General features: G+C 34.5%; 4 protein-coding genes and 3 long non-coding RNA genes across 8 annotated transcripts in view; 6 read left to right on the forward strand and 1 right to left on the reverse strand.

Annotated features, from left to right (window-relative positions):
* The first annotated feature begins 42 nt into the window (after positions 1 to 42).
* LOC113547202 (uncharacterized) lies at positions 43 to 1,284 on the forward strand. The gene is made up of 3 exons (XR_008302021.1): positions 43 to 234; positions 436 to 485; positions 799 to 1,284. It is a non-coding gene; the product is annotated as an uncharacterized LOC113547202 (long non-coding RNA).
* A 1,864-nt stretch (positions 1,285 to 3,148) lies between these two features.
* On the forward strand, positions 3,149 to 5,872 carry LOC128318610 (uncharacterized). Its single transcript, XM_053235574.1, has 4 exons — positions 3,149 to 3,305; positions 3,411 to 3,755; positions 4,821 to 5,183; positions 5,865 to 5,872. Exons 1-4 carry the CDS (start codon positions 3,179 to 3,181, stop codon positions 5,870 to 5,872), a joined length of 843 nt encoding a protein of 280 aa, XP_053091549.1. The 5' UTR covers positions 3,149 to 3,178.
* A 1,605-nt stretch (positions 5,873 to 7,477) lies between these two features.
* Positions 7,478 to 9,157, forward strand: LOC113547173 (uncharacterized). The gene is made up of 4 exons (XM_053235575.1): positions 7,478 to 7,520; positions 7,636 to 7,980; positions 8,722 to 9,087; positions 9,150 to 9,157. The coding sequence occupies exons 1-4, from the start codon at positions 7,478 to 7,480 to the stop codon at positions 9,155 to 9,157; spliced, it is 762 nt and encodes a 253-aa protein (XP_053091550.1).
* Positions 9,158 to 9,206: 49 nt separating this feature from the next.
* LOC128318582 (uncharacterized) lies at positions 9,207 to 10,071 on the forward strand. The gene is made up of 3 exons (XR_008301986.1): positions 9,207 to 9,305; positions 9,592 to 9,635; positions 9,727 to 10,071. It is a non-coding gene; the product is annotated as an uncharacterized LOC128318582 (long non-coding RNA).
* A 3,008-nt stretch (positions 10,072 to 13,079) lies between these two features.
* On the forward strand, positions 13,080 to 15,626 carry LOC113547174 (uncharacterized). Its single transcript, XM_026947421.3, has 6 exons — positions 13,080 to 13,122; positions 13,207 to 13,536; positions 14,393 to 14,728; positions 14,829 to 14,942; positions 15,292 to 15,335; positions 15,468 to 15,626. Exons 1-6 carry the CDS (start codon positions 13,080 to 13,082, stop codon positions 15,597 to 15,599), a joined length of 999 nt encoding a protein of 332 aa, XP_026803222.3. The 3' UTR covers positions 15,600 to 15,626.
* A 2,233-nt stretch (positions 15,627 to 17,859) lies between these two features.
* Positions 17,860 to 25,877, forward strand: part of LOC113547192 (uncharacterized) — a 37,980-nt gene continuing 29,962 nt past the window's right edge. Inside the window, exon 1 of the mRNA XM_053235271.1 lies at positions 17,860 to 18,204. Coding sequence (XP_053091246.1) covers positions 18,012 to 18,204 — 193 coding nt within the window. The 5' untranslated portion in view covers positions 17,860 to 18,011. The remainder of the gene's footprint in view (positions 18,205 to 25,877) is intronic.
* Positions 22,228 to 23,849, reverse strand: LOC113547195 (uncharacterized). Of its 2 annotated transcripts, XR_008301974.1 has the most exons (4): positions 23,797 to 23,849; positions 23,305 to 23,679; positions 22,659 to 23,069; positions 22,228 to 22,408 (listed from the first exon to the last, which is right to left on the reverse strand). It is a non-coding gene; the product is annotated as an uncharacterized LOC113547195 (long non-coding RNA). The 2 variants fall into 2 exon arrangements; XR_008301973.1 differs by having other exon boundaries at positions 22,659 to 23,679.

A 25,877-nucleotide genomic window follows, 5' to 3' on the forward strand; every position in this document is an offset into this window, starting at 1 on the left:
AGCAAAATCAGAGCTCATCAAAATTCATTTATTTATTTATTTGTCTAAACAAACGATGAAGAAATTGTTAAAGCATCATTTGATTTTTTCTTTGTAATTTCACATTTACGTCTCCCAAAGCAACTTTTAATCCTGTAGTGATCTGTCTGGGAACAGCGTTGGTAATGTGTGGGATCGTGATCTCTGTTCAAGCTGCTTTACTCTGTAAAAGGAAAAACTGTGATCAGTACAGAGGTAAGTGTTTAACACGATAGTCTAAATTAATTTTCAGTACATGTTTTACATAAAAAATAACTTCAGCAGTTATTTACAATTCAGATTGAATTAGAATTATTAGATTGGGTTATTATTAGCAGTGTCAGATCTTTGTGTATAATGAGTCGGACTCTTCATATAAATCTCTGTTACATTATCTCTTCTAATTTTATTTTCCAGAGAGAATCCAGCATGGAAATGTTATAAACACAGAGAAGACAAACACTCAGGTACCTGTACGCTTGGTACAATAAATGACTCAGAATAATAATAATAATAATTATTATTATTATTATTATTATTATTATTATTATTATTATTATTTCCCTATACATGTTTAACATTGTTTTTTTTCATAGTTATTGGGTTGTTTATCTTGCTAAATATACCATTTTATTATTTGTAATAATCCTCAATATATAATAATAATTCAATGATTCTTTTTATTCATTAATGATTTTAAATTGCATCATTAACATACATCACCATTAATGTTGTGTTTCTTATTATTATTGGATTTTTTATTTTTTTTAAATAATTTAGGACCATGACACTGTGGAGGTGAATTACGCTGCCTTAGACTTCAATGAAAGGAAAACTAAAAGAGCGAGAGAAAATCGAGGTCGATCTCAACACAGTGTATACTCTGAAGTGAAATCTTCCAGTATTACTTAAAATATTTTTGAATTTTTTTTTTTCAGCTGATTTATTTTTTCTGCTCATAAGTAAAGTTTAAGGCAGCAGTCTGTGCTGAATCTGTTTTAGATTTAAACACTAAAAACTCAAAGAATTCAAATAGGTTTAGTTATTTGTGAGAAACATGGTTTAATTCTGTGTTAATAAAATGATGAACATGATCTCAAATGATCTACATGTAAATTTGTCTGTAATGTCAGAACTTTTACATCTGCTTGTCATAAAACGCTTGATTGAAAAGTTTTGTTTTCTGTACTGAGTATCTCAGCAAAGCTTTACATGACCAATGATTCCTGTCCATTTGGTTTGTTTTCTATAATGTCAGCTTTGTAAAGCTTTTTCATTAAAGTCTACACATTCATCAGTAATAAATCATGAGTACACATTGCATGTGCTGTTGTCTACTTTCCAACCGTAGGTGGAAGAAGTCTGTGGTTTGATGCATGAAAAGAAGGGTTAGAGGGTAAGACCAGTCCTCACCTTAAACAACCCACATTTAGATCCTTCAACAGGGGCAGCATCAGCATTTAAGAATTTTAACGCCTTCCTACGGTGAAACAGGAGCCACCTGAAAACTCTGCTTTCTGCTTCTTCTGCTAAAGCAGCAGTCAGAATAAAGATGAATAAAATTCACCCAGAGGAAAAGACAATTCAGTGAAGATTGGAGAAGGATGCATTTGAAGTCCACTTTGCACCAAATTAATGCAGATGAATTTTGAAAAGAAAAAAACGTGTACACTCTAACAGAAGGTTTCCTTCAGCATTTCCTTATACATGTTTTGAGATATTTTGTATTCTTGTTTGTATGCTGTTTGTATGATTTTTCCATTTCATGTCACTAAGTCAGCTTCTACATGTTTCATCATCTAGCATTAGCAGGAGGATGTCCCAATGGAAGTGAATAAGATCTGACAAACTCAGTTTAAAGCTTCTGGTCAAGCTGCAGGTCTTCATCAGAAACCAGCATGAACTCCATGCAGATCTGGAACAAATACATGATGCTGAAACCCAATGGCATGACATGGCACTCATAATTCCCTTATGTTGTGAAGAATCCAGTTTTCTGAAAGTTTCCTTCCCAGACTTACATCACGTTAAACACTAAATATGTAGCTAACAAACGCAGGTGCTATCTTCTGATAACTTCTGAATGCTCAACTCAGATTTATACTTTCATTTTTAAAAATACATTTCTAATTATCAGGTTTTTATATGTTCGAATCAATTCCTCTAATGAGACTCATACTTCTTATTAAAATCTTATGACAGAGGTTATGTTCAGCTAGTGTTAGCTTACAGTTAAAAGGTGAAAACAAAGTTAACAATATGTTATATATATTTAAATATGAATCAAAAAGGTTATTTTACACAACTTTACTCAGATTTCCTTCATCTCTTTTTACACTCCCACCCCTGAACACAGACTTTCTCTGCAGTCACCTTAATATCCCTGAGCTCAGAGTGTAGCTACATGGCTCATAGTTGTCATACAGAAGCAGGAAAATGCATGATCCTGATTGGTTAATCCTGTTTCTCATTACAGCAGCTGTTTCTCATTACAGCAGCCAATAAAATGTGATGAAACAAATTAAAGAATGTATTTATTTGACATCTCAGGTGGTTAAATATGCTAAAGCTGACTTTATTGAACTTTTATGAATATAATTATGAAAAGATTACTGTTCAAAACAATATTATTTACAGGTATGTAATCAGAGGCACTGTATGTGTTTTCTCAACCAACCACGCAGAGAATAAAATATTTCATGGGAGTTAAAACCCCAAATCCCCCCTCCATGAGAATTAATACATAAAACTTCCCAGCCAATAGCATGTGCTGAATGAAGGTACCTTACTGAGTCAGCTATACAAATTAGCAAGCCATGATTTTACACTCTCAAGATTTAAACAGTGCTTTAGACATTACCGAGTCAGAAACCCAAGCAATTGGTGTAATTTATGTATGCATCTGAGACAGGACTGTGTCCATGAACTGTTAAAAAAAATAAACTATAGACACATTGTCCAATAAAATACTCAGCTTGGCTTTTTTTGTTTTAGTAATTTAAATGAAACTCAATGTAAAGTCTAAACATTTCTACGTGAGAAAGTTTTAGTGTTTGTGCACTTTTCATCACTGACTACTACTGGCCAAACTGAGTTACAAACACACACGTAGGTGGAATGGAAATATAAAGTGAACATGTGACTTTTGGTAGCCAATGAGATGAAAGTCTCCAGTACAAAATTCTCAGTGGTTTGGTCTCTAAATTCTTTCAAACACCTCCACCCAAGTATCATGTCATTTTTGAGGATGGCTCCACTCTGGATTCTTGTTTTATTTCTCGACATATGTAAGTTTTATGTGTTCTTTTATTATTATTATTTATTTAAAATGTTACGAATGTTCATTCATATTTCTTTTGTTGCATTGGATCTGACTTGAATGTATGTTCTAGTTCCAGGCCATGCTGTGGATTTTAACCGATCTTCATTTGTCTCTGTGAAGTCTGGAGAACGTGTTACTCTGAACTGCACATTTCGTGGTAAACACAGTAAAGATCTTATTGTTTTGTACAAGCAACAATTTGGAGAGATGCCTAGGGAAGTGGGAACAATGACAGCACATAAAGACGTCCAAACTTCAACTGTGTCCAGCTCAGGATTCAAAGTAGAGGAGATTATGAATGGCATTTCTTTAACAATTCTACGAACAAAAAAAGCTGATGGAGGACTGTATTTCTGTGGAATATATACCTGGGGCAAATTTGAATTTTCCAGTGGAACATTCGTAGCTGTGACAGGTAAATCACTGACACACACACACACACACACACACACACACATACACACACACAGATAATATAAATTTATATACAGGGTGTCCAAAATTATCTTTATCCAATATAGAAAGTCAGCCAGGAGGTGTAGAAATACTAGGATTGATCCATTTTAGAAAAAGAGAAACACATTACGATTTTCTAAATACTAAGTTTTGACAAGTTTTCTCATCTTCATTATATCATCTGAAGGCAAGAATCACTTGTGCCATTGAAAACATTGCTGTGGATATGTTGCAGTGTACGTGACAGTATTTAGATGTTAACAGCATTTGGATGCTCACTAATGGTGCTCATATTAACATTCATAACTTCACTGCTTTCACAAAAAACATTTGGGTTTTTGTGTATCTAAATATCCTTCATGTGTGTTAGGATTTTTTTTTTATTATTAAAGTCCTGGAGATAAGTTTCAGACATCCTGTACATTTGATTATTTAGATATTTTCTAAAATTTCAACTATACTCCCCATCCCACAAGACATACAGCAAGCATCTTCAGTTAGCAATTAAAAAAAAATGGCTAAAATAAATGGCTGAACATATCTTATTTTCACTGTCTATTTTTTTATCATTTAATATTTCATGAATATTTATTTAATTATCTTTTAATTGAATTGATAATAAATGATTATTTTTTTAATGGTTAATTTTTGATCTACAATTCTCTGTTTTAATTAATTCATTCTTAAATGTTATTTTAAAAACTTACTTTAAGGTTCCTTCAGTAGTAGTCGTAGTAGTAATTAGAATTTATTTTTTATTCTTAGATATACATTGCTTATATTGCTAATGCTTCTTGTCATTGCAAAGCACTTTAAGCTTCATTTAATGTTAGATTAAAGCATGGGAAAGGCACTTTATGTGTATTTCCATAAATATTTTCCTGCTTCATATTTTTAGACGATTTTCATAAGTTTATTAGCTATCTCATGAGTATTTAGTAAGTAAAATGTTAGCTCAGTGTATAAATAAATGCAAACCAAATTTACACTGTCTTTATTACACTGTCTCTATTACACTGAACAGATGAGAAAGATGTAAAAGTGTCAGTGTTGCAGAGCATCGTGTTGGACTCGGTTCCTGCAGGAGCGTCAGTGACTCTGCAGTGCTCGGTTCTCTCTGAGAGCAGAGCAGCAGATCTCCAAGTGCTCTGGTTCAGAGCTGCTCCATCACAATCCCATCCTCAAATCATTTACACTCATCACAACAGCAGGCATCAGTGTGAAAGCAGATCTTCTACACACACCTGTGTGTACAACTTCTCCAAGAACATCAGCCTCAATGATACTGGCACTTACTACTGCGCTGTGGCCGTGTGTGGGAAGATCATTTTTGGGAACGGGACACGAGTACAGTTGGCTATGAACACATTCACTGACCAGCATTTAAGTAAGTATGTAATTGTAGTTCATATCTGTTTGCTTGTTTTTAATTGTAAATATTTAAAATATTGCCACAGTTCTAATGACATGTACATATTCATCATTGTGATATTTTCCTACAGAGGGATCTGATGCTGTAGTGATCTGCCTTGCTGTAGCATTGGCAGTGTGTGTGGTAGTAAATTGTGCTCAAGCTATTTTTTACTGTAAAAAACGAAACTCCAAACAATGCACAGGTAAGTTTTCATTATACTGTCGAGTAAAAATTGACCTGAAGCATAATATATATAATCCAATATAAATATTTTTTTACATTAAATATGTTTCATATTGGTTTGACAAATTCAACAAATTTCACACAGTTTAACTAATAATAATAATAATAATAATAATAATAATAATCCCACACATTACATATACTTAGGGCAGACTCTTTACCTTGGTGCATTTTTGTTGTAGATAAGCTAGTGGAAGCTAAAAATTAGCTATAAATAAATACAAATGCAAGCATAGATCCAAACTCCAATCATAAAAGCTACTCCTTCTCCTACAGTGAGACATCCACAAGGTTCAATGATGGAGAAAGCATGCAATCAGGTAACTAATCAGGCACTGTGTATACACAGCATAAAGTGTCGTGCCAAAAACACATGTCTTATGTATGAACTCTTTATATTTGTTCCTGCAGGACTGTGATACTGTGGAGCTGTATTATGCTGCCCTAAATATCAAAGAAAAGAAAACCAATAGTGGAAGAGCAAAAAGAAGACCTCAACCTCAAGATACTGTTTATTCTGAAGTGCTAAAGTTCCCTAATACTTAGATGTCTGTCAGCTCATTGTATTTGTTAATCCTAATCATAAAAGTGAGTGGTCTGTTTGTTTATTTATTAACTCCGATAACTCTTTTATTGTTTCTAGTATCTAACATCTGACAAATCTCAATTTAGAATTGACAATTCTGGTTTAATGCAAAAAGAAAATGCAAGTGGTGGGTTTGATTGTGTCTCTATAACTCGTATACATTGGGATGAAATGGCATTTTGTCAGGCCCATGGTGTGACACGCAGTACGGTAGCACAGAACACAGGACTACATAAAGTGTAAATACACAACAGTATGTAAAATAAGTCCACGGGACAGTGCATGCTAACAACACAGGACAACAGAACATTATCAGATGGATTACTGTAAATGGCATGGGTGAGAAGAGCTGAACGTAACTTTGTAGTTGTATAATCACAGCAGCATATACTTAGAAACCAGTCCAAGTATTTGTTTGTTAACTGTAAACTACACTGTCAAATGGAAAAATGTCCAGGAAGCAGCATGTTGGAGAAAAGCAAGATCAGAAGTAAAAAGAAGCCAGTATCAAGTTCATGGGGAACACAGGGGCGTTGGTAAAACCTAACAGCATGACACAGTACTCATAATTCCCTTATGTTGTGTAGAAGCCAGTTTTCCACACATTTCCATCCAAGATTTCATGTTGCAACAAGTTGGTACATATCTCAGATCTAACTATGTGTATGTCCACAAGGTCTAAATACAAGGTCTAAAACCACTTTCTTCATACAATCATTCATTTTCAGTAAAACTGGACATGGGGTAGGAACATAACTAGCATGTAACTAGTATCCGACTAGCATGTTTTTTAGGAGGTGGGAGGAAACCAAAGAACCTGGAAGAAATCCACATGGACACAGGGAGGACATGTAAAACTCCACACACATAGTAGCCCAAGCTGAATGAATGAATGAATGAATGAATATTGTTTTGTTGCTTACATTATTACACTCACCAAATTTTTGGAAGTTTCCACAAAACATTAAGTGCTAACTGTCAGTACTGCTGCATGATGGTGTACAGTAAATTTGCGATGATGAGCATTGCACTGGAGACCAAAAATGTGGTTTGTTCCATAACTTTGTTGTTCTGTTTAGTTTCATCCATTCTTTTTTTTTTTTTGTAAGTTGTAATTACCAGGATATAGTCATTGTCCAATAAAATAATCCATTATGCATTTTTCAGTAATTAAAGTAAAAGACTTTTTTTTTATTATGGTTAAGGATTAGATGAGTTCAGCACTTCTATGTGAATAAGTTTCTTAGTGCACTTTTCACCACTGACTTCTGCTGGCCAAACTGAGTTACACACAAACATGTAGGTGGAATGGAAATTTAAAATGAGCTCGTGACCTGTAGCAGCCAATGAGATGAAAGTCTCCAGTACAAAATTCTCAGTGGTTTGGTCTCTAAATACTTTCAAACACCTCGACCCAAGTATCATATCATTTATGAGGATGGTTCCACTCTGGATTCTTGTTTTATCTCTCAACAAAATATGTAAGTTTTAAAGTGTTTTAACTTAAAATGTTATAGATGGTTAACTGTTCAACTGTCTAAAAATTAATTCATATTTCTTTTGTTGCATTGGATCTGACTTGAATTTATGTTCTAGTTCCAGTCCATGCTGTGGATTTTAACCGCCCATCATTTTTGTCTGTTAAGTCTGGAGAACGTGTTACTCTGAACTGCACATTTCAAGTTACACACAGTAAAGATCTTATTGTTTGGTACAAGCAACAATTTGGAGAGTTGCCTAAGGAAGTGGGAAAAATGATAGCAAATAGAGACATCGAAACTTCACCTGAGTTCAGCTCAGGATTCAAAATAGAAAAAATTATGAATGGCATTTCTTTGACAATTGTACGGACGAATAAATCTGATGAAGGACTGTATTTCTGTGGAACATATACCTGGGGCAAATCTGCATTTTCCAGTGGAACATTTGTAGCTGTAACAGGTAAATCACTGACACACACACACACGCACACACACACACACACAAGTTTATAGTGTTATATATAATCCAGGTAGCTTTTGCAGTGTACTTCAGTACAGATAGTGTATGAGGTAAAACATAAGTGTAGTACACAAAGGTTTCAGAGGAATAGGATGTTTCAGATGTACATCAAGAATCTTCAGTTTAAAAGCTAAAATATATCTCAGGTTTTATATTTGTTATATCACTTTGTATCACTTGACATTTTATGAGCAATTACTTATTCATTCTTTCATTTTAATTCGTCTAAAAAAATTATTATTTTTTTTTTCTCAGAGCTCATTCCCACCCAACAGCAATTCCCCATTTTACTTGATTCATTAATACTGTTGTATCTTAATAACATAATTCTTTTATGATGAGTATTATTCTAATTAATATTTATTTCTATTACATGTTAATTGTCAATGTTTCTGTTTTATCTGTCATTTAATTTCTGCTTCTTCCCTTAATTTCTAATTGCTTCTGCTTCCATTCCCTGAGCTGCATTTAATATATATAGATGCAAAAGTGAAGGGCCTGGAAGAATGACTGTTTCAGTTTAATTAGTTAATAAGGATCTAATATCTATTATCTAATAAGTATAGCAACAGCTAGGAGAATTTAATAGTAATATTTTAAAGATAATACAAATCAATTTAATAATTTGATTATAAACAGGTTCAAATCAAATTTTTACACTGTCTATATTACACTGAACAGGAGATGGAGATGTAAAAGTGTCAGTGTCAGTGTTGCAGAGCAGCGTGTTGGACTCGGTTCCTGCAGGAGCGTCAGTGACTCTGCAGTGCTCGGTTCTCTCTGAGAGCAGAGCAGCAGATCTCCAAGTGCTCTGGTTCAGAGCTGCTCCATCACAATCCCATCCTCAAATCATTTACACTCATCACAACAGCAGGCATCAGTGTGAGAGCGGCTCTTCTGCACACACCTGTGTGTACAGCTTCTCCAAGAACATCAGCCACAATGATACTGGCACTTACTACTGCGCTGTGGCCGTGTGTGGGAAGATCATTTTTGGAAACGGGACCCGAGTACAGTTGGATGTGAATACATTTACTCAGCGTTTCAGTAAGTATGTAATTGTAGTTCATATCTCTTTTTATATCTTGGTTTTACTTGTAAATATGTAGAATATTGATATGGGTCTATGTGCAAACATATTTGTCATTATATTTATTTTCAAACAGAGGGATCTGATTCTGTAGTGATCTGCCTTGCTGTAGCGTTGGCAGTGTGTGTGGTTGTGATTTTTGCTCAAGCATTCGTATACTGTAAAAAACAAAACGGTAAGTATTCATTAAGTTCTGGAGCAAAAACTGACCAGATGAATTATATATCTAATCTAATTTAAACAGCCTTTTTAAATATTTATAAATATTGACAAGTTCAACCAAGTACATGCAGTTAAATAATGAAAAGAAGCCCATCAGTGAAATAAATTGGGACAAACTGTTTAATTCAGTGAATTTTTGATGTAGATAAGCTAGTGCAAGATAAAAGTGTTGAAAATAACTGTAAGTACATGTGCATTTTAGCATAGATCCAATCGTAAAAGTTATTTTTCTTCTACAGGGAAACTACCACAAGGTGCTTTGATAGAGAAAACACACAATCAGGTAACTGATCAGACACTGTGTATACACATAGTCACAAAAATGTAAGCTGATCGTCTTATTTGTGATTAACTCTTTATATCTGCTCCTGCAGGACCGTGATGCTGTGGAGCTGAATTATGCTGCTGTAAATTTCAGTCAGAGGAAAATTAAAAGTGGAAGAGCAAAAAAAAGACAACCTCAAGATACTGTTTATTCTGAAGTGATACACACTCCTGTTACTTAGATCACTGTTACTTTATCACTAATTGTTATAACTAATGTTTGTCTGCTCATTATAATTGTTTGCTCAAAAGCAATGTTTGAGCCAAATCAATGTAATAGCATTCACTGTTATATAAAATCGAGTGAGAGTGAGAAATCATAAACTGACTTGCATGAAAAGGTTTGAGGGAAACGTTGGGCATCAATCATAATATGAAAAATCATCATTGTTAATGATGCTACTATAATAACATGATGCCTGTTTGTACTTTTTTTAACCTGATATTTTTAACCTATGTACAGTTTTATAAAGTTGTTAAAGTGGTGTGGTCTGTTTATTTATGAACTTGTATAATTTCTCCAAAAGCATGTTCTAATAGTCTAATCTAGAGCTTATAAATCGAACATTTGCTAGTCTCAGCATCAAGGTGGTGTTGAATATGAATTGAAATATAGTTTTAGAGATGTCATTTATATGAGTGTCAAGCAGCAAACCAGTTTTGAGGGGTTACAGCAACCTTTTATTTCACAAAATGGTTAATAATGTAAAATTTAATTGCTGCTTCTATTAATTAAACTAAATCTAAACTTAACAGTGAATGATTAATGGGGTATATATAAAGAACAAATAATAAGGGGCCTAAAACAAAGCCTTGTGGGACACAATACTTTTTTAGCTTCTGAAGAATTTCTATTTATTCTAACGAACCACAGCATTGTGAGTATGATCCATACCAGGCATCACTTATCTGTCTTAACCAACCATATTTTATTTCATCTTATGAATCATATTTCATTCTGAGTTCTAAGTCTTAAAGGTCAAAATAAACTATTTACAGTAAGGCACATTAATGTAAAAACTGTGACAAATAATAAGAAGAATATTTAACATGATAAAAGACACAAGAACTATGAACTAATTGTAAGTAGTTAAACAAGGACATTTGTCTTCTGTATTTAAATAACACTTGTATTTCTAAAACTATTTCAGCTGCAAGTAATCCTTGGGACTAGCAGTAAAAGTGTCTCAGCTAATCAAAGTTCTCAGAATGGGTTATACTGCTTCAGGAGATCAGCAAGATTCATGGAGCCTAAACTATTCAGTTTTAAACATCATGAGGAGGAATTGGTAATGAAAGTGGAACTTGGTGGGCAGATATTGTATCTTGAATATGACTGGGATAATGTGACTGGGATAATAAAACTAGTGGATGTATAAATCTTTTTGGCTAAATTTCTCAAGAGCAGTTTTAGAGATGCTACAAAGGAGTCTTAAGATAACAGCATGAAGGGTAAGGTCAAGCATCAAGGGTTTTTACTGTCAAGCTCTAGAGTCAAATCAGCAACCTTAGTACTAGTATTGTTTTAGCAAGACCTTAGTAGAAGGAAGGTTTCCAGTTTCAAAGATTTTATGGTTTTTTTTTTTTTTTTTTTTTTTGCATAGTTGGGGCTGGTTTATCCGTTAGGCCATATAGACAACCTCTTCGGGCCTTGTTGTGGCCAGAGGGCCTGAGTTTAGTGTCTTTTTGTTCCCTTTTTTTCCTCTTTTTGTTCCCCCTTAATGTATTGTGTTACATATTAAACATATTGTGTTTCAATACTAACATATTGTAGGATCCAGAAATGATTATAAAAATCATGATGTCATTTACTTTCCAGGTATCTTAATTCCTGATAAACATAACGTTAATGTAATGAGTCACTGAATATGTCAAAGGAGTGTGTTGATGTTGGTTATTATTTTATTATTGCTATTTCTGTGAAAGCTTATTAGTTAGGGAAAGGGTAAACCAGTCCCTGGAGTAAACAGTGACTAACTTCCTATAGCTAGCTCACATATTACAAAGGCAAGACTTCCTAGCCATTATCAAGTTCCCATTATCAAGCTAGCTAGCAGCAGCTAGTATTAGCTTGCCATATTGTTCAAAATAGGTTCAAGAATGTTAATACCTTTCTAGCATATTAGCTATGTTGATAATATTTATGATATGTTAGTAGTTGTTCTACTCAGTCAGTGTAAAATGACAGCCACCGTTATCATGGATAATAATGTGGAACAATGAGTGGCCTAAAATAGAACCTTGTGGCACAAAGTGTTGTACTTTTTAGACTCTGAAGAATCAACTGGGGGTAAAGAACCCTGGAGCTGAATCCGGATTATTCAGATGTCAAATTATCAACTTTTCATTGTGGAATGTGTTTAAGTAGCCATTTGAATTCAACAGTGACTGCACTGAATGAAATCATGACATGGCTTGGGGTGTTAACCTACTCAAAGATACACTTTATGGCCAAAAGTTAGTGGATATCTGACCATCTCACTTATATGTGGTTCTTCCCCAAACTGTTGCCACAAAGCTAGAAGCACACAATTGTATAAGATGGCTTTGAAGTATTCTGTAGGATTACAGTTTCACTTCACTGGAACAAAGAGGCCCAAACCTGTTCCAGCATGACCATGTTCCTCTGCACAAAGCGAGCTCCATGAAGACATGGTTTTCCAAGGTTGGAGTAGAATAACTAGACTGGCCTGCACAGAGCCCTGACCTCAAACCCACTGAATCCCTCTGAGAAGAACTGGAACACCGACTGAACCCCAGACCTCCTGACCAACATCAGTGCCTGAGCTCACTAATGCTCTTGTGGATGAATGAGCACAAATCCCCTCAGCCAAGTTCCAAAATCTAGTGGAATCTGAATATCCATGTTCAAAATGTATATATTTGTGTGGTAATCAGATGTCCACAAACTTCTGGCCGTATAGTATGAGGGCTAAAACGTTTCCTGGGCTAGGACAGTACCAATGATGCGTGTGCTGGGTTACTCACTGTGAATAAAATCAGGTTACGTATTTATGTAGTAAATATATTGCACAATTCCTAAGCCTCTTTCATGTGAAACATCATTTTCTTTTAGTCTACATCCTTTCTTTAAGCGTTCCTTTCTAGCTGTATTTTAAGTCAGTCTCAGTAATATTTCCTTTGGCACAAGGTTGAGAATGTAAAGCTCATACTCTAAGTCAAAACACTTCTACGTGAATAGATTTCTATTTTGTACTGACTTCTGGTGGCCAAACTGTGTTACAAACAACTGAACATGAGGGTGGGATGGAAATCATGATATGTAGGGCGGGATGGAAATTTAACTCATGATATGCAGCAGCCAATGAGGTGAATGTCTTCAGCACAATATACTTGTGCTTTTGTCGGACAGCTCACATCAAGCATCATGTTGTCTATAAGGATGTCTCCAGCCTTGATTCTTCTTTTATCTCCCTATGTGATATGTAAGTTTCACAAGCTTTTTGTTAAAAACATGTTATATTTATCTTCTCGTGTCTTGGTACATCTAACGTTAACTAATTTTCCAGTTTCAGCTGAAGGCGTGGATTTTTACAAACCATCATCATTTGTCTCGGTGAAGTCTGGAGAACGTGTTACTCTTAACTGCACATTTCTGGACAGCAGCAGATCAGTTCGTGTTGTTTGGTACAAACAAAGATCTGGAGAGATACCTCAGGAAGTTGGAGTAAGGCTTTCACACACGGATGCCAGCTCAGTTGTGAAAGTGGAGAGAATTAATAACGGGATTTCTATGACAATACCACATGCAAAAAAAGATGATGAAGGACTTTACTTCTGTGGACTATCTAACTGGGAGAAAGTACAATTTTTCAATGGAACATTATTGGCTGTAACAGGTAATTAATTACTTAAAGCCGTACAATGCACATAATTATGGTAGGTTTATGCTCAAAATTGATTTATTATTATTGGGCATGCTAATGTCCATCACATGAAGAATGATATGTCGGAGTTAATTATTATACACAGCAGATATGTATGTATATTTTTTCGACAGCACTCTTGAATTCCCAATTCTAATTGGTCAGAAGGTGTTGATTAATTTTCTATACAGACAGTATTTCCAGCAGCTTGGTGTAAGTTGGTGGATGCTCCATGCAACCAAATTAAAACATGTGTGCAATTGTTGATTTGGTGATTTCTGTAAGGAGTAATGTTATTTAACACTTATGGAAGGAGTCTCCCGTGTCAGCACTTTGTAACATTCAGAGGTAAAGATGTAACTTTGAGTTTTCTCACACTTGAAGGTTTTCAGGAGAAATGATGTTGCGTTTTGTATTTTTCTTGGTAACATGGCAAGCTGTGTTGTTTTTTTCTTAACTTCAAGAGAGAGAAACAGAGAGGCTGCTTCCGGGAACAACTATTTATAACTGCTATAACATAGAGATAACAGGAACTGATTTGTTGTACAGATGTTCCACAGTAATAAATGTTGTAGTGTAACAATAAACAGATAAAAATATGATGTAATGTTCTTCAATAGACAAAAATAGGGTTGGTAAATTGTTGTGGTATAAGAGGAATAAAGCTCTTCAGAATGTGCTGTTCCAGGAAAATATTCAACTTGATTAGTAATCAAGTTGATAAACACATGCCCCAAGTATTTTATTCCTAACACTGTCTAAAGTGTCCCAGTGTTCTTTCTTAAGTGTATAAAGAAAGATTTTACACTGTCTTTATTATCCTTACCAGGTGAGAGAGAGTTAAACATCTCAGTATTACAGAGCAGCGTGTTGAACTCGGTTCCTGCAGGAGCGTCAGTGACTCTGCAGTGCTCGGTTCTCTCTGAGAGCAGAGCAGCAGATCTCCAAGTGCTCTGGTTCAGAGCTGCTCCACCACAATCCCATCCTCAAATCATTTACACTCATCACAACAGCAGGCATCAGTGTGAGAGCAGCTCTTCTACACACACCTGTGTGTACAACTTCTCCAAGAACATCCTCAGCCTCAATGATACTGGCACTTACTACTGCGCTGTGGCCGTGTGTGGGAAGATTATTTTTGGAAACGGGACACGAGTACAACTGGGTAAGAACACATTCACTCACCAGTGTTAAGTATTTCAGCTCTCATTGGTCTTACTAAATGTGTGCATTTTTTTCTGAATGATATTTTTGTCCCATGACAGAATCAGTAGATCCTGTAGTGATCTGCCTCGCAGTAGCTTTAGGAGTGTGTTTGGGTGTGATCTTTGTTCATTCTGTGTTCAACTATAAAACGAGAAACTCTAAACAATGCAGTGGTAAGTCTACACATTTTTGTACACATCTTTTAATATGAACTTTAAATAAAGGAACACTTTATCAACTGAAACACTCCTTTACAGAAAGACACTTACAGTACATTTCACGTTTTTACGTTTATCACATGTGATTATGTGACTAATATGCTACAGTATGATGCATTTCACCATGTTAGGCCTCGAAATCTTAAAATGAATGAATCATGTGAGAAAATCAGAATGTGAAAATAAAAACATATTAACGACATGTGAAAATCTACTAGATGTGAGAAATGTGTGAAGTTTACTGTAACATGTCTAAAAACCACTTCACATGTGAAGTTCATGTGACATTTTCTTTCCTCTACAGTGAGACTTCAACAAGATTCTGTCATAAAAAACATTCCTAATCAGGTAACTAATCTTAAATCTTATATACATAGGCTACTGTTATTACTAAAAAGCTACTAATGTGAATGAAATCCAATCTCAACAGATTATTCAGACAGTCATGTTTTACTGAATCTTTGCTTTATATTCCTACAGAGTGATGATGCAGTAGATCTGAATTACACTGCCTTACATTTCAATCAGAGAAAGACGAAAAGAACGAGAAGAAAGAAAGATCAACCTCAGGATTGCGTGTATTCTGAAGTGATAAAGTCATCAGCTACATAGATCATATCTTTAATATTTCATCTCATATTGTCACTCATATATTTTCTGTTTTCTATTTTTCTCAGTAGTAAATGGATCATGGAGGAGTGTGGTCGATATTTTGTTGATGTTGATTTAGCAAGAAATGTTCAAAGCAAATTACTGAAAATTGCCTGATTACTTTCTGGGAAATGCTGGTTCTCTCAGAGAGTGATGTTAGCTATTAATTTTAATTAATGAAGTGCTGGTTGTGGATGATGAGTAAAAAATGTTTTAAAATAATACAATAAAATTACACAGAAACATAATGCAAGTTAAAACTTTCATCTCAACCATGCTGGTTTCACTGCTATCTCAGCAAATCGATATCAGAAATTATATAAAATTAGATTTTTTTTTTCTCTGTAGTTTGCTCCCGAATGATTGCTTGTCTCTCATGCTGTTTCATGGATACTAATATAACTGTAAATCATTCATCATTGGTAAATCCCCAGTAAACCTTGCATGTTATGTTATTTTCTCTGTGGCTGTAAGTTGAAGCATCCTGTGGTTTGAGGCTGAGAGCAGATCGAGATCTTTCTGAAGTACGAGAACGAGGAGGTTGAGATGAAAGCCTAGAGCATCTCACACAGAGGTCTACCCTTTAACCAGAAACTATTAAAATTGTTTGGTCTCACAACAAACACTAGCATACTAGCCTGACATGGCTAACTATTTTGCAGCAAACTATTTTGCTCCAGATTTCACGTTTATATTGTTATAACTTCTATCAAGCAGCTGAATGGCTGAGCGGGTCAAACTGGTCAGGCTAAAATGCTAATGCCACACACACGGAGTATAGGGGTTTGATGCCTCCTCTGGTGAAGATGCCACTGTACCATGAAGAGCACTTGGGTAACATGAGTAGATGGTAGTTCACTCTGGGTAAGGGAAATGCAGGCCTAATGGTGGGGTGAATTTAGATATATTGGAACAGGTTTTGAATTTCCAATTTGTCATAGCTTTCTTTCCATTAATAAAACAAAACACCCAACACATGATACCTTTCAGAAATCCTCAAGGTGTTGACTATCTAGACATGAAGGAACATTGTTTATTGTATTCTGAAGAAGAATGGCTTACTCTTTTGTCAAGACTGATTGAAAATGACATTTAATCCTATTGAAATAATACTGCAGGCTTTAAGTATACAACTAGGTCATTTTCATAAAACCACATCATTATAACTAACAGTACAAAATTTATTATTATTATTATTGTTATTATTATTATTATTATTATTAATATTATTAGATATGCACAGTAAACAAAATATTCAGTATTTTATAATTAAAATAATGGTGTTAAACCTTGTAATTGTAATTTATTATTATGTATTTTTAGGTGTCAAAAAGGTTCGGTATAAAATATTATTTTGGTATAAACAAAACTACTTGCTGTAACAATTTCAACAATTTCTGTCAAACATTACATATATACATATATAAAACTCAGAATTTGGTTCTTGCTGCCTTTTTTAAAATTACAAATTCAGCTGAAGTAAACATCTATCTGTCTTTTTTGTGTGTGTGTGTGTGTATGTGGTTTCTGTTTGTACCACTGACTTCTGGTGGTTGAAGGGTACACAGCATGTCGGTGGAAATTTTATATGAACTTGTGATGTAAGAGCTAGTGAGGTTAAAAGGAGTTTAAGCTTCAAGTGTTTAGTGCTTTTGGCATTCGAACATTTGAATTTTCACTGTTTTTGGCGTGAGCATGGCTCCAGTCTGGATTCTCATTTTCTCTCTCTACAACATGTGTAAGTAAACTTTCATACACACATTTAAACTGAAATTACTTTTCTCTGTTACACATAGTTCAGATCTTACTATCTGAATTTAATTATTTATTGTTTCCTTTTGTGTAAGTAAATTGCTGAGTTATTTAAATCTATTCCACTTTTAGTTAACACCTGATTTCTTTTATTGTTTTTTTTTTTTTTCTGGATTGTTTTATTATTTTGAATCATTTCTCTTGTGTGAACATCATTTACCTTCACTGCGAATCTTTGATTTACTTTAATTTTTTTATAGATTTTAAAATATATTTCATTTAATTGTTTTTTTTTAATAATTATGTGTATTGTTTTTATTTTTTTCATTCTATCATTTTTATTCTTTTATACAAAGCACTTTGTCAAAAGTGACATACATTTTATTATTATTATTATTATTATTATTATTATTATTATTATTACTGTTATTATTATTACTTTAGATTTAACTCTTTTTTATAGACTCAGCACAAACTGCTCATCTTGATGAAACGGTCTCACTTGTCTCTGCTGATCTCGGTCATGCTGTGACTCTTCGGTGCACACTTGCAGTAAAGTCCAGTGATGGACTCATACTTTGGTACAAGCACAGACTGGGAGGGATCCCTCAGGCAATCGGGATGATCGGACCGTTGATTGCTGCCATAATTTTGCCACCGTTCAATCAGACTAACTTTCAACTTGACAGAACTGAAAATATCATTTCTCTGAATATTCTACATGTTACTAAAGATGATGAAGCGATGTACCTCTGTGGAAAATCTCGAGTGAACATTATTGAGTTTTCTAGTGGAACATTTTTATCTGTAAAAGGTAATAAATATACTCAACTATTTTTTCCATAATGCCATGTGCACACATTATAAACAGCATTTAATTAATTAAATAATTAATAATTATTAATTAAAATTCCCTTGTATTTTTAACTGAATTATTATAATATTTTGTGTTATTTAGATAGATTTACATTGTTTATTTTCTGTATAATTTCATATTATTACACAATACAGCAATGTTTATGGAGTGGCTGTATTTATGGTTGTAGTTAACTAGTCCTGGTATATAATAAATCTTCTGGATTACCAATCTAATCAGTTTCTATTATTTTAAACAGATAAACCATATCCGAATGTCTCAGTGTTGCAGAGCAGCGCGTTGGACTCGGTTCCTGCAGGAGCATCAGTGACTCTGCAGTGCTCGGTTCTCTCTGAGAGCAGAGCAGCAGATCTCCAAGTGCTCTGGTTCAGAGCTGCTCCACCACAATCCCATCCTCAAATCATTTACACTCATCACAACAGCAGGCATCAGTGTGAGAGCAGCTCTTCTACACACACCTGTGTGTACAATTTCTCCAAGAACATCCTCAGCCTCAATGATACTGGCACTTACTACTGCGCTGTGGCCGTGTGTGGGAAGATCATTTTTGGGAACGGGACATGAGTACAGTTGGATGTGAATACATTTACTCAACGTTTCAGTAAGTATGTAATTGTAGTTCATATCAGTTTGTTTGGTTTTATTTGTAAATATATAGAATATTCATATGGCTCTACAGTGTGTACTTATTCATCATTATGATATTTAATTTTCTACAGAGGGATCTGATTCTGTAGTGATCTGCCTTGCTGTAACATTGGCAGTGTGTGTGGTGGTGATTTTTGCTCAAGCGATTTTAAGCTGTAAAAAAATACATTTGGAACAAAACAGGGGTAAGTCTTCATTGGGTTGTGGAGTAAAATGTTATGTAAAACATATTATAGTATATATTTTTTTTAAAAAAAAAAACTTCTTCATATTGTTTAGATAAATTCAACCAAACACATACAGGTTAAAAGATAAAACAGAATTAAATCACAGATTAAAGATTAAATCGATTTGGGACAAGCTCTTTAATTCAGTGGCTTTGTGCTGTATATAAGCTAACGCAAGACAAAAATGAATGCAAATGCAAGTACACTTTAGCATAGATCCAATCATAAAAGTTATTTTTTCTTCTACAGTGAAACTCCCACAAGGTGCTTTGATAGAGAAAACACACAATCAGGTAACTGATCAGACACTTTGTATACACATAGTCACAAAAATGTAAGCTGATTGTCTTATTTGTGATTAACTCTTTATATCTGCTCCTGCAGGACCGTGATGCTGTGGAGCTGAATTATGCTGCTGTAAATTTCAGTCAGAGGAAAATTAAAAGTGGAAGAGCCAAAAAAAGACAACCTCAAGATACTGTTTATTCTGAAGTGATACACACTCCTGTTACTTAGATCACTGTTATTTTTTATCAGTAATTGTTGTAACAGTTATTTATGTCTGCTCAAAAGCAATGTTTGAGCCAAATCAATGTAAAAGCATTCATTGTCATATAACATCTATTTTCTTAAGGAGTGAGAAATCATACATTTTAGCTTCATACCTGTTACAGACCTGACTTACTTGAAAGGTTTTGAAGGAAGCTTAATCATTGTGAATGATGCTGCTATAATAGCATAATGATGCCTGAATGTAATTTTTTAACCTATGTGCAGTTAAACAAGTGGTGTGGGTTGTTTATTTACGAGCTCATATAACTTTTTTGTTTTTTTACCATGTAACATCTGACAAATCTCAGTTCATAAAAGTTCTGGTCAAGCTGTAGCTTTCCATAAGCATGTTGCAATAGTTTAATCTAGACTTTATTACGCACATGCTAGAGTCTCCATGTCATGATGGAGTTGTGAATGACATAAAATGGAGTTTTAGAGATGTTTCTCATATGAGCATCAAAAGACAAACCAGTTTTGAGGAGTTGTACAAACCTTTTATATCACATAATGGTTAATAATATAACATGAAATTTCTGTTTCTATTAATTTGTACCTTACCAAAACTTGCATATCTAAAGGGCTGTATATAAACCGTGAACAAGTTTCCGAAGAATTTCCATTTATGCTAACAAACGAACAAATAAATAAGTAATATCTAAACCAGCCACTGGCTTAGACTAAATTGACCATATTTTCATATTTTATGAAGTATATTTCATTTTAAGCTCTAAGTCTTAACGGTCGAAATAAAGTATTTAGAGTAAGGCACATTAATGACATAACAACCAGTTATGAATTAACTATAGATATCTGAGAACTGCCTCAAATCATTATAAGAATATTTAACATGAAAAACTCAAAAAAATAAGTATAAGTAGTTAAACAAGTACATTTTTATTCTGGATTTAAATAAAGCTTGTGCTCCTAAAACTATTGCAGCTTGAAGTAATCCTTGAGATTAACAGTAAAAGCTCCTCAGCAGACCAAAATGCTCAGAATGGGTTATATTGCTTCAGGAGATCAGCAAGACACACTGAAGTTAAACCTTTTAGAGCTTTAAACATCGTGAGCAGGACTTTGTATTTAATGCAGAACTTGGTAGGCAGCCATTGTAGTTTGAATATGACTGGGGTAATGATCTCAGGCTTTCATTTCCTGGTTGTAGGTTGAAGGCTGCAGCTTTCTGAACTACAGACAAAAGCCAGCAAAGCAGTCAGACAGTAACATGACATGAGCCAATCCAGAGGTTATAAAAGCATGCACTAGATTCTCAGTATCATGTAGGATTTGTAAAAGTAGAAGTCTTGTGTTGCCAAGTTCCTGAAATGATAATATGCAGTTTTAGAGATGTTACAAAGGATCCAAATGATAAACCAGCATCAGACTCTAGAGTCAGTTCAGCAACCTTACTATCATCTATCTTAGAAGTCAGTAGCAGTATTTGTTTTAGCAAGACTTTAGGAACAGCAACATTTTTGGTTTTCAAAGCTTTTATGTTTTTAATGCAGTTTTCTGTTTTGCATTGTCAGGGCCGTTAGAGCATATAGATGACCTCTTAGGGCACAGTTGTTCTCTGTGGTCTTCCAGGCCTTTTGGTGTTCCTGAGCTCACCAGTGCATTCTTTGTTTTTAAGATAATAATTGATTTGGCCACACCTAAAATTTTTGCAATCTCTGATGAGATTGTTTTGCTTTTTCAGCCAAATGATAGCTTGCTTCACTGTCAATGACAACTCTCTGGACTTCATACTAAATGCAAATTCCAGACTTGCTTACTTGTAAGTGAATAATTAGAGAATAACAAACATCTGGCCATGGAAGAGCTGAGCAGGGGATATAATGTATTAAAAAAGTGCCGTAATTCCTATGGCTAATGCATACACAGCAGATACGATGTTAGAGTACGCAGTAAACTTCCCACTATGTGTATAGACTATATTGTAAATACAATTTATACACCTGAATAATTTGACATTGGCACTTGTATTAGATTATTATTATTAGAAGAGAATACCAGAATTCTTAAACTGTGATGTACACTGGTGAGTACACATGTATCTGTGGGTGAACATGTGGTAGGTTTTATTTCCTGCTCTTACGGCAAACTGTGCTAACTGATGTATGGTGACATTATGTTATGTCAGTGCTTTAGCTCATATATTTTGCATATTCTAAGCATATTCTCGGCTATTATCAGTAATAAATAAAAATAAATAAATAAATAAATAAAATAGGCAATTGGCCACAACACACAAATGTGCAACAGTGGTGACAAAAAAACACTGATCTATCCCAACTTGTCTCGCTTTATCTATCTATCTATCTATCTATCTATCTATCTATCTGCAATATATTGTCTGCAAATAATTTCATATTTATTATGTCAAAATCAAATAAATACAAATACATGTACATGTACAAAGTGCAGGAGCACTGCATTTTTGTCTTTAATCAGTTAAACATATACAATTTAAAAAAGTATATATTTTTCATGTAAAAAGAACAGAGAAGTGTTTTAAACATGTCTACAGAAGTAAAAGTTGTGGCACAGCAGCTTAGCTTATAATATCATAATTAATGTTACATATTACAGTTTTGTTTCACACTGGAGTACACACATTTGTCTGATGAGCCAGTTTTGCTTTTTTCAGCTATGGCTTTCCTTTTGGAGAACTGCAAAGCTGCATAATTCAGCGTTTCAGCTTCAGATTCCTGGAGAAAAAAAAATCTGACATTATTGTGCAAAGCTAAGGATTATACATTACATGTAACTGCATATAAATCTAACAGCATATAAAGATTATACATGTATGTAGGTAGTAGTTGTGAACAGTAGTGAGATTTATGAGAGACAACATTAAAAATATTCTTGTCTACAGAATTAACCATACAGTACATAATACATACTTTACTTAATTCATACAGTCTACAGCACAAAATGTTTGTGTATCTACACACGTACCTGCCTCATTCCTGGAGAATCTTCTATAGAAGCATTCACTATTAATATAGAAATACACTTATTAGTTTTTTTTTTCTTTTTTTTAATAACTGTAAGTAATTATTATCTGATGACAAAAGCATTTACTTTTAACACATTTTATTTTCCTCAGTATGAAATAAGTGAGACAGAAAATCAGAAGTGCACACAAACCCAAAGCCGTTCCCAAACCGAGCACTGTCGAATGTAGAGATCTAGTCATTTCTGATACTGTTATTTCACCAAATTATTTTTATATTAATACAAATTATTTTCTAGGCAAATTATGCTTTATGAATTAATGATAATTAGTTAACACTAAATTATACTTACCTGTTTTCTCTTGGGTGTTCATGTTAGTGCTGTTTCCATGCAGTGTTGGATCACACACCTCTGAATTATCACACAGAGCTGGTTTAGATGTTTCTGATGCAATAGTAACATTCTCACCTATAAACATTTATCATGATTCCCTCACAGTCTGTAACTCAGTGTTGTTGAAGAAAACACAGTTAGCATTTCACTACTTCACTATTATTTGTCTTCTAGGATGAACATGCTAATGGTAATAAAGGAAAATATCTCTACATTAAACCAGTAGCTTAATAATTTTTAGTGGAAATTCTACCTTTAATTTTTAAATAAGTCCCATTTCCAAACATGCCGTGTGGTGATGTGATTGCACAGTAGTACATAGCTTCATCTGACTGGATAATGTTAGAAATGGTCATATTGAAGCAATTTGAAGATCTTTCCACTTGAAAACGAAGATTTCGGAATTCATTGAAAAATGTGTCTTCATCCGTTTTATACACTCTGCTCATAATCCGAAGCTGTTTTCTGTTTGGTTGCTTATACCAGATAACTAACCCAGCATCTGTTCCAAAAATACAGCACTGCAGAGTAGCTGAGTCACCGATATCCACACAGAGTACTTTATCAGGCTGATAAACCTCTGGCATTGTGGAGGAATATGAAAAATTCCTACGAGGTTGTACTGTATCTAGAAAAGCAAATGCATTGATTAGTTAAATACAAAAAAGGGTCTGGTAATTAGAAATCATCTCAACGAAGCAATGTATGAAACATGATAAAAAAAAAAATTGCCAATATTACTTACGCATAGTGCAGAAAATCAAAGTGAAAACCCAGAAACCAGACATCTTATGTATACACACTTAACAAAGTGTGTAGGAAGCAAGGTTTGCATTTATATAATAGGCTGTCTTTACTGAGCATGCCCTAAAATAAGACATGCGATTGGTCTTAATAAATGAAGAAAAAAAAAAACTACCCACCCACATCTCACCCACATTTCCATATTTGTGTTGTGCTGTCAATATCATATCACTGTTGTGATGGAAAAAATGTAGTCTATACATACCCTCACATACAGTGCAATTAACCATGTTTAAACAAACCTTTGCCTAATAAATCAAATGGAAGTAGGTTAATAAATGTGCAGAGGAGAATCTAATCCACTTGCACTTAAGAAAAGAGTCGTTAAAGAAATTAGAGAAGTGTGATATATGGGCAGGACAAAAAAATCTACAACTAAGAGTTAGAGTAAGTGCTATTACACTGGAAACCACGACAAACACTAGTCACAGTGATGTTATTGTCAAAGAAAAAAAAAGTCAACCATGAAAACACAATGTTGAAAGACAAATGGACAGAGATGTTTGTGTTTATTCTTCTTGTGTCACATTGAAATCAGACCTCTCATCAGTTCAGACTCTGTGGCCCTAGTAAAATGTGGTAATGCGCAGTGCTGTCACAAAACATAACCCCTTCAGATCATCTTATTTATAGCCATAAACTATTCATTAATGTTCAAGCATTAGAGGATGTCACAATTTAGTCTTGTTAGTTGCATATCTGGGCCTTTGCAAGCAAAGATATTTTTTTCTTCTTTTCTCCCAAATTTGGTCACAGGGAAGTTGAAGGCTAACACGTGCTTCTTCCGCTAAACGTGAAGCCAACATCCACATTTTTTTTAAACTGCTGCTCATCTGCATCACACGCAGAGGAAAGCGCTATCTACCCTCTTCCACATTGTCTAGAGTTGCTGTGATTGACAAGTGAGAGGGAATATGCCATCCCTCCCACCAGATAGGCCAAATTCTATTTTGTTGCACAACTCAGGAGCCTGTAAGCAAGGAATTTTATGTAGCATGTAGATCATCAAGACAAGAATGATAACACACCCTGCATAGGTCAGTAGTATGTGAAGAGTTAAATCTAATGGAGCTTAAATAGAGGCCTGTAAATATTAAACCTGCACTGAGTTGTCGCTTGTATGACACTTTATATATTTATATATATATATATCATTATTAGATATAACAGTCTATAACTGGCAACCCAGATCCACCATATATCTGATGTACTTATGCCTTTTTTTTTTTTTAATCACATTCTGAGTACAGATAGATTTCAGATTTCAGATCTGGATGGTTGAGCACTTTTGCCACCTAGTGGTTAAAGCTGGTGTATGCTCGGAGCATCAAATATATGCATTAGAAAGTTAAAAAGTTTAAATGCCAGGACTGCCACCTGTAGGGCCCTTAAGAGTGACCCTTTAATATTTACTAGACCAGTAGATTATGTATATTCAATGTACATACAGTATATACAAGGGATGGGAGGATCAATTGGCTATAGGTTGGAATTCTCAGATTTTTGGCGTAAAACGTGATCAACAATCAGCTGATATTTATTTTAATGCCGACAACCAAACACTCGATCAGTAACACCAAATTATGACCAAAGTGAAAGAATTTATTGTGGTAGATAAAAATCCATGCTCAATTGTTGAATATGTGGGATTCTGTAGTTTAATATCCCCCGTGGAGACATGCTATACACTTCCCATTTGGAAATACTTTTCAGATGTTGACCTTCCTGAGCTCTATCAAACACTTTACACTCACACAGACAACACGAAAAATAAAGATACCTCATTATGCCTCCAGCCATGCGGTATCTGGAGTCCTGACATCAGTCCCATATTCCATGTTAACTGTAACAGCTCAGTGGATCAATCTGACATTCATTACACAACCATGTGCTTATGGCACTTTGTTCTATAGGCCTACGTTGAAAATAGGAAGTGGTAGCTCAGTGGTTAAGATGTTGGACTCCTGATTGGAAGGTTGAGAGTTCAAATCCCAGTACCACCAAGCTGCCACTGCTGGGCCC

The sequence above is a fragment of the Pangasianodon hypophthalmus genome, chromosome 7, assembly GCF_027358585.1.
Source record: "Pangasianodon hypophthalmus isolate fPanHyp1 chromosome 7, fPanHyp1.pri, whole genome shotgun sequence".
Taxonomy (NCBI): Eukaryota; Metazoa; Chordata; class Actinopteri; order Siluriformes; family Pangasiidae; genus Pangasianodon; species Pangasianodon hypophthalmus.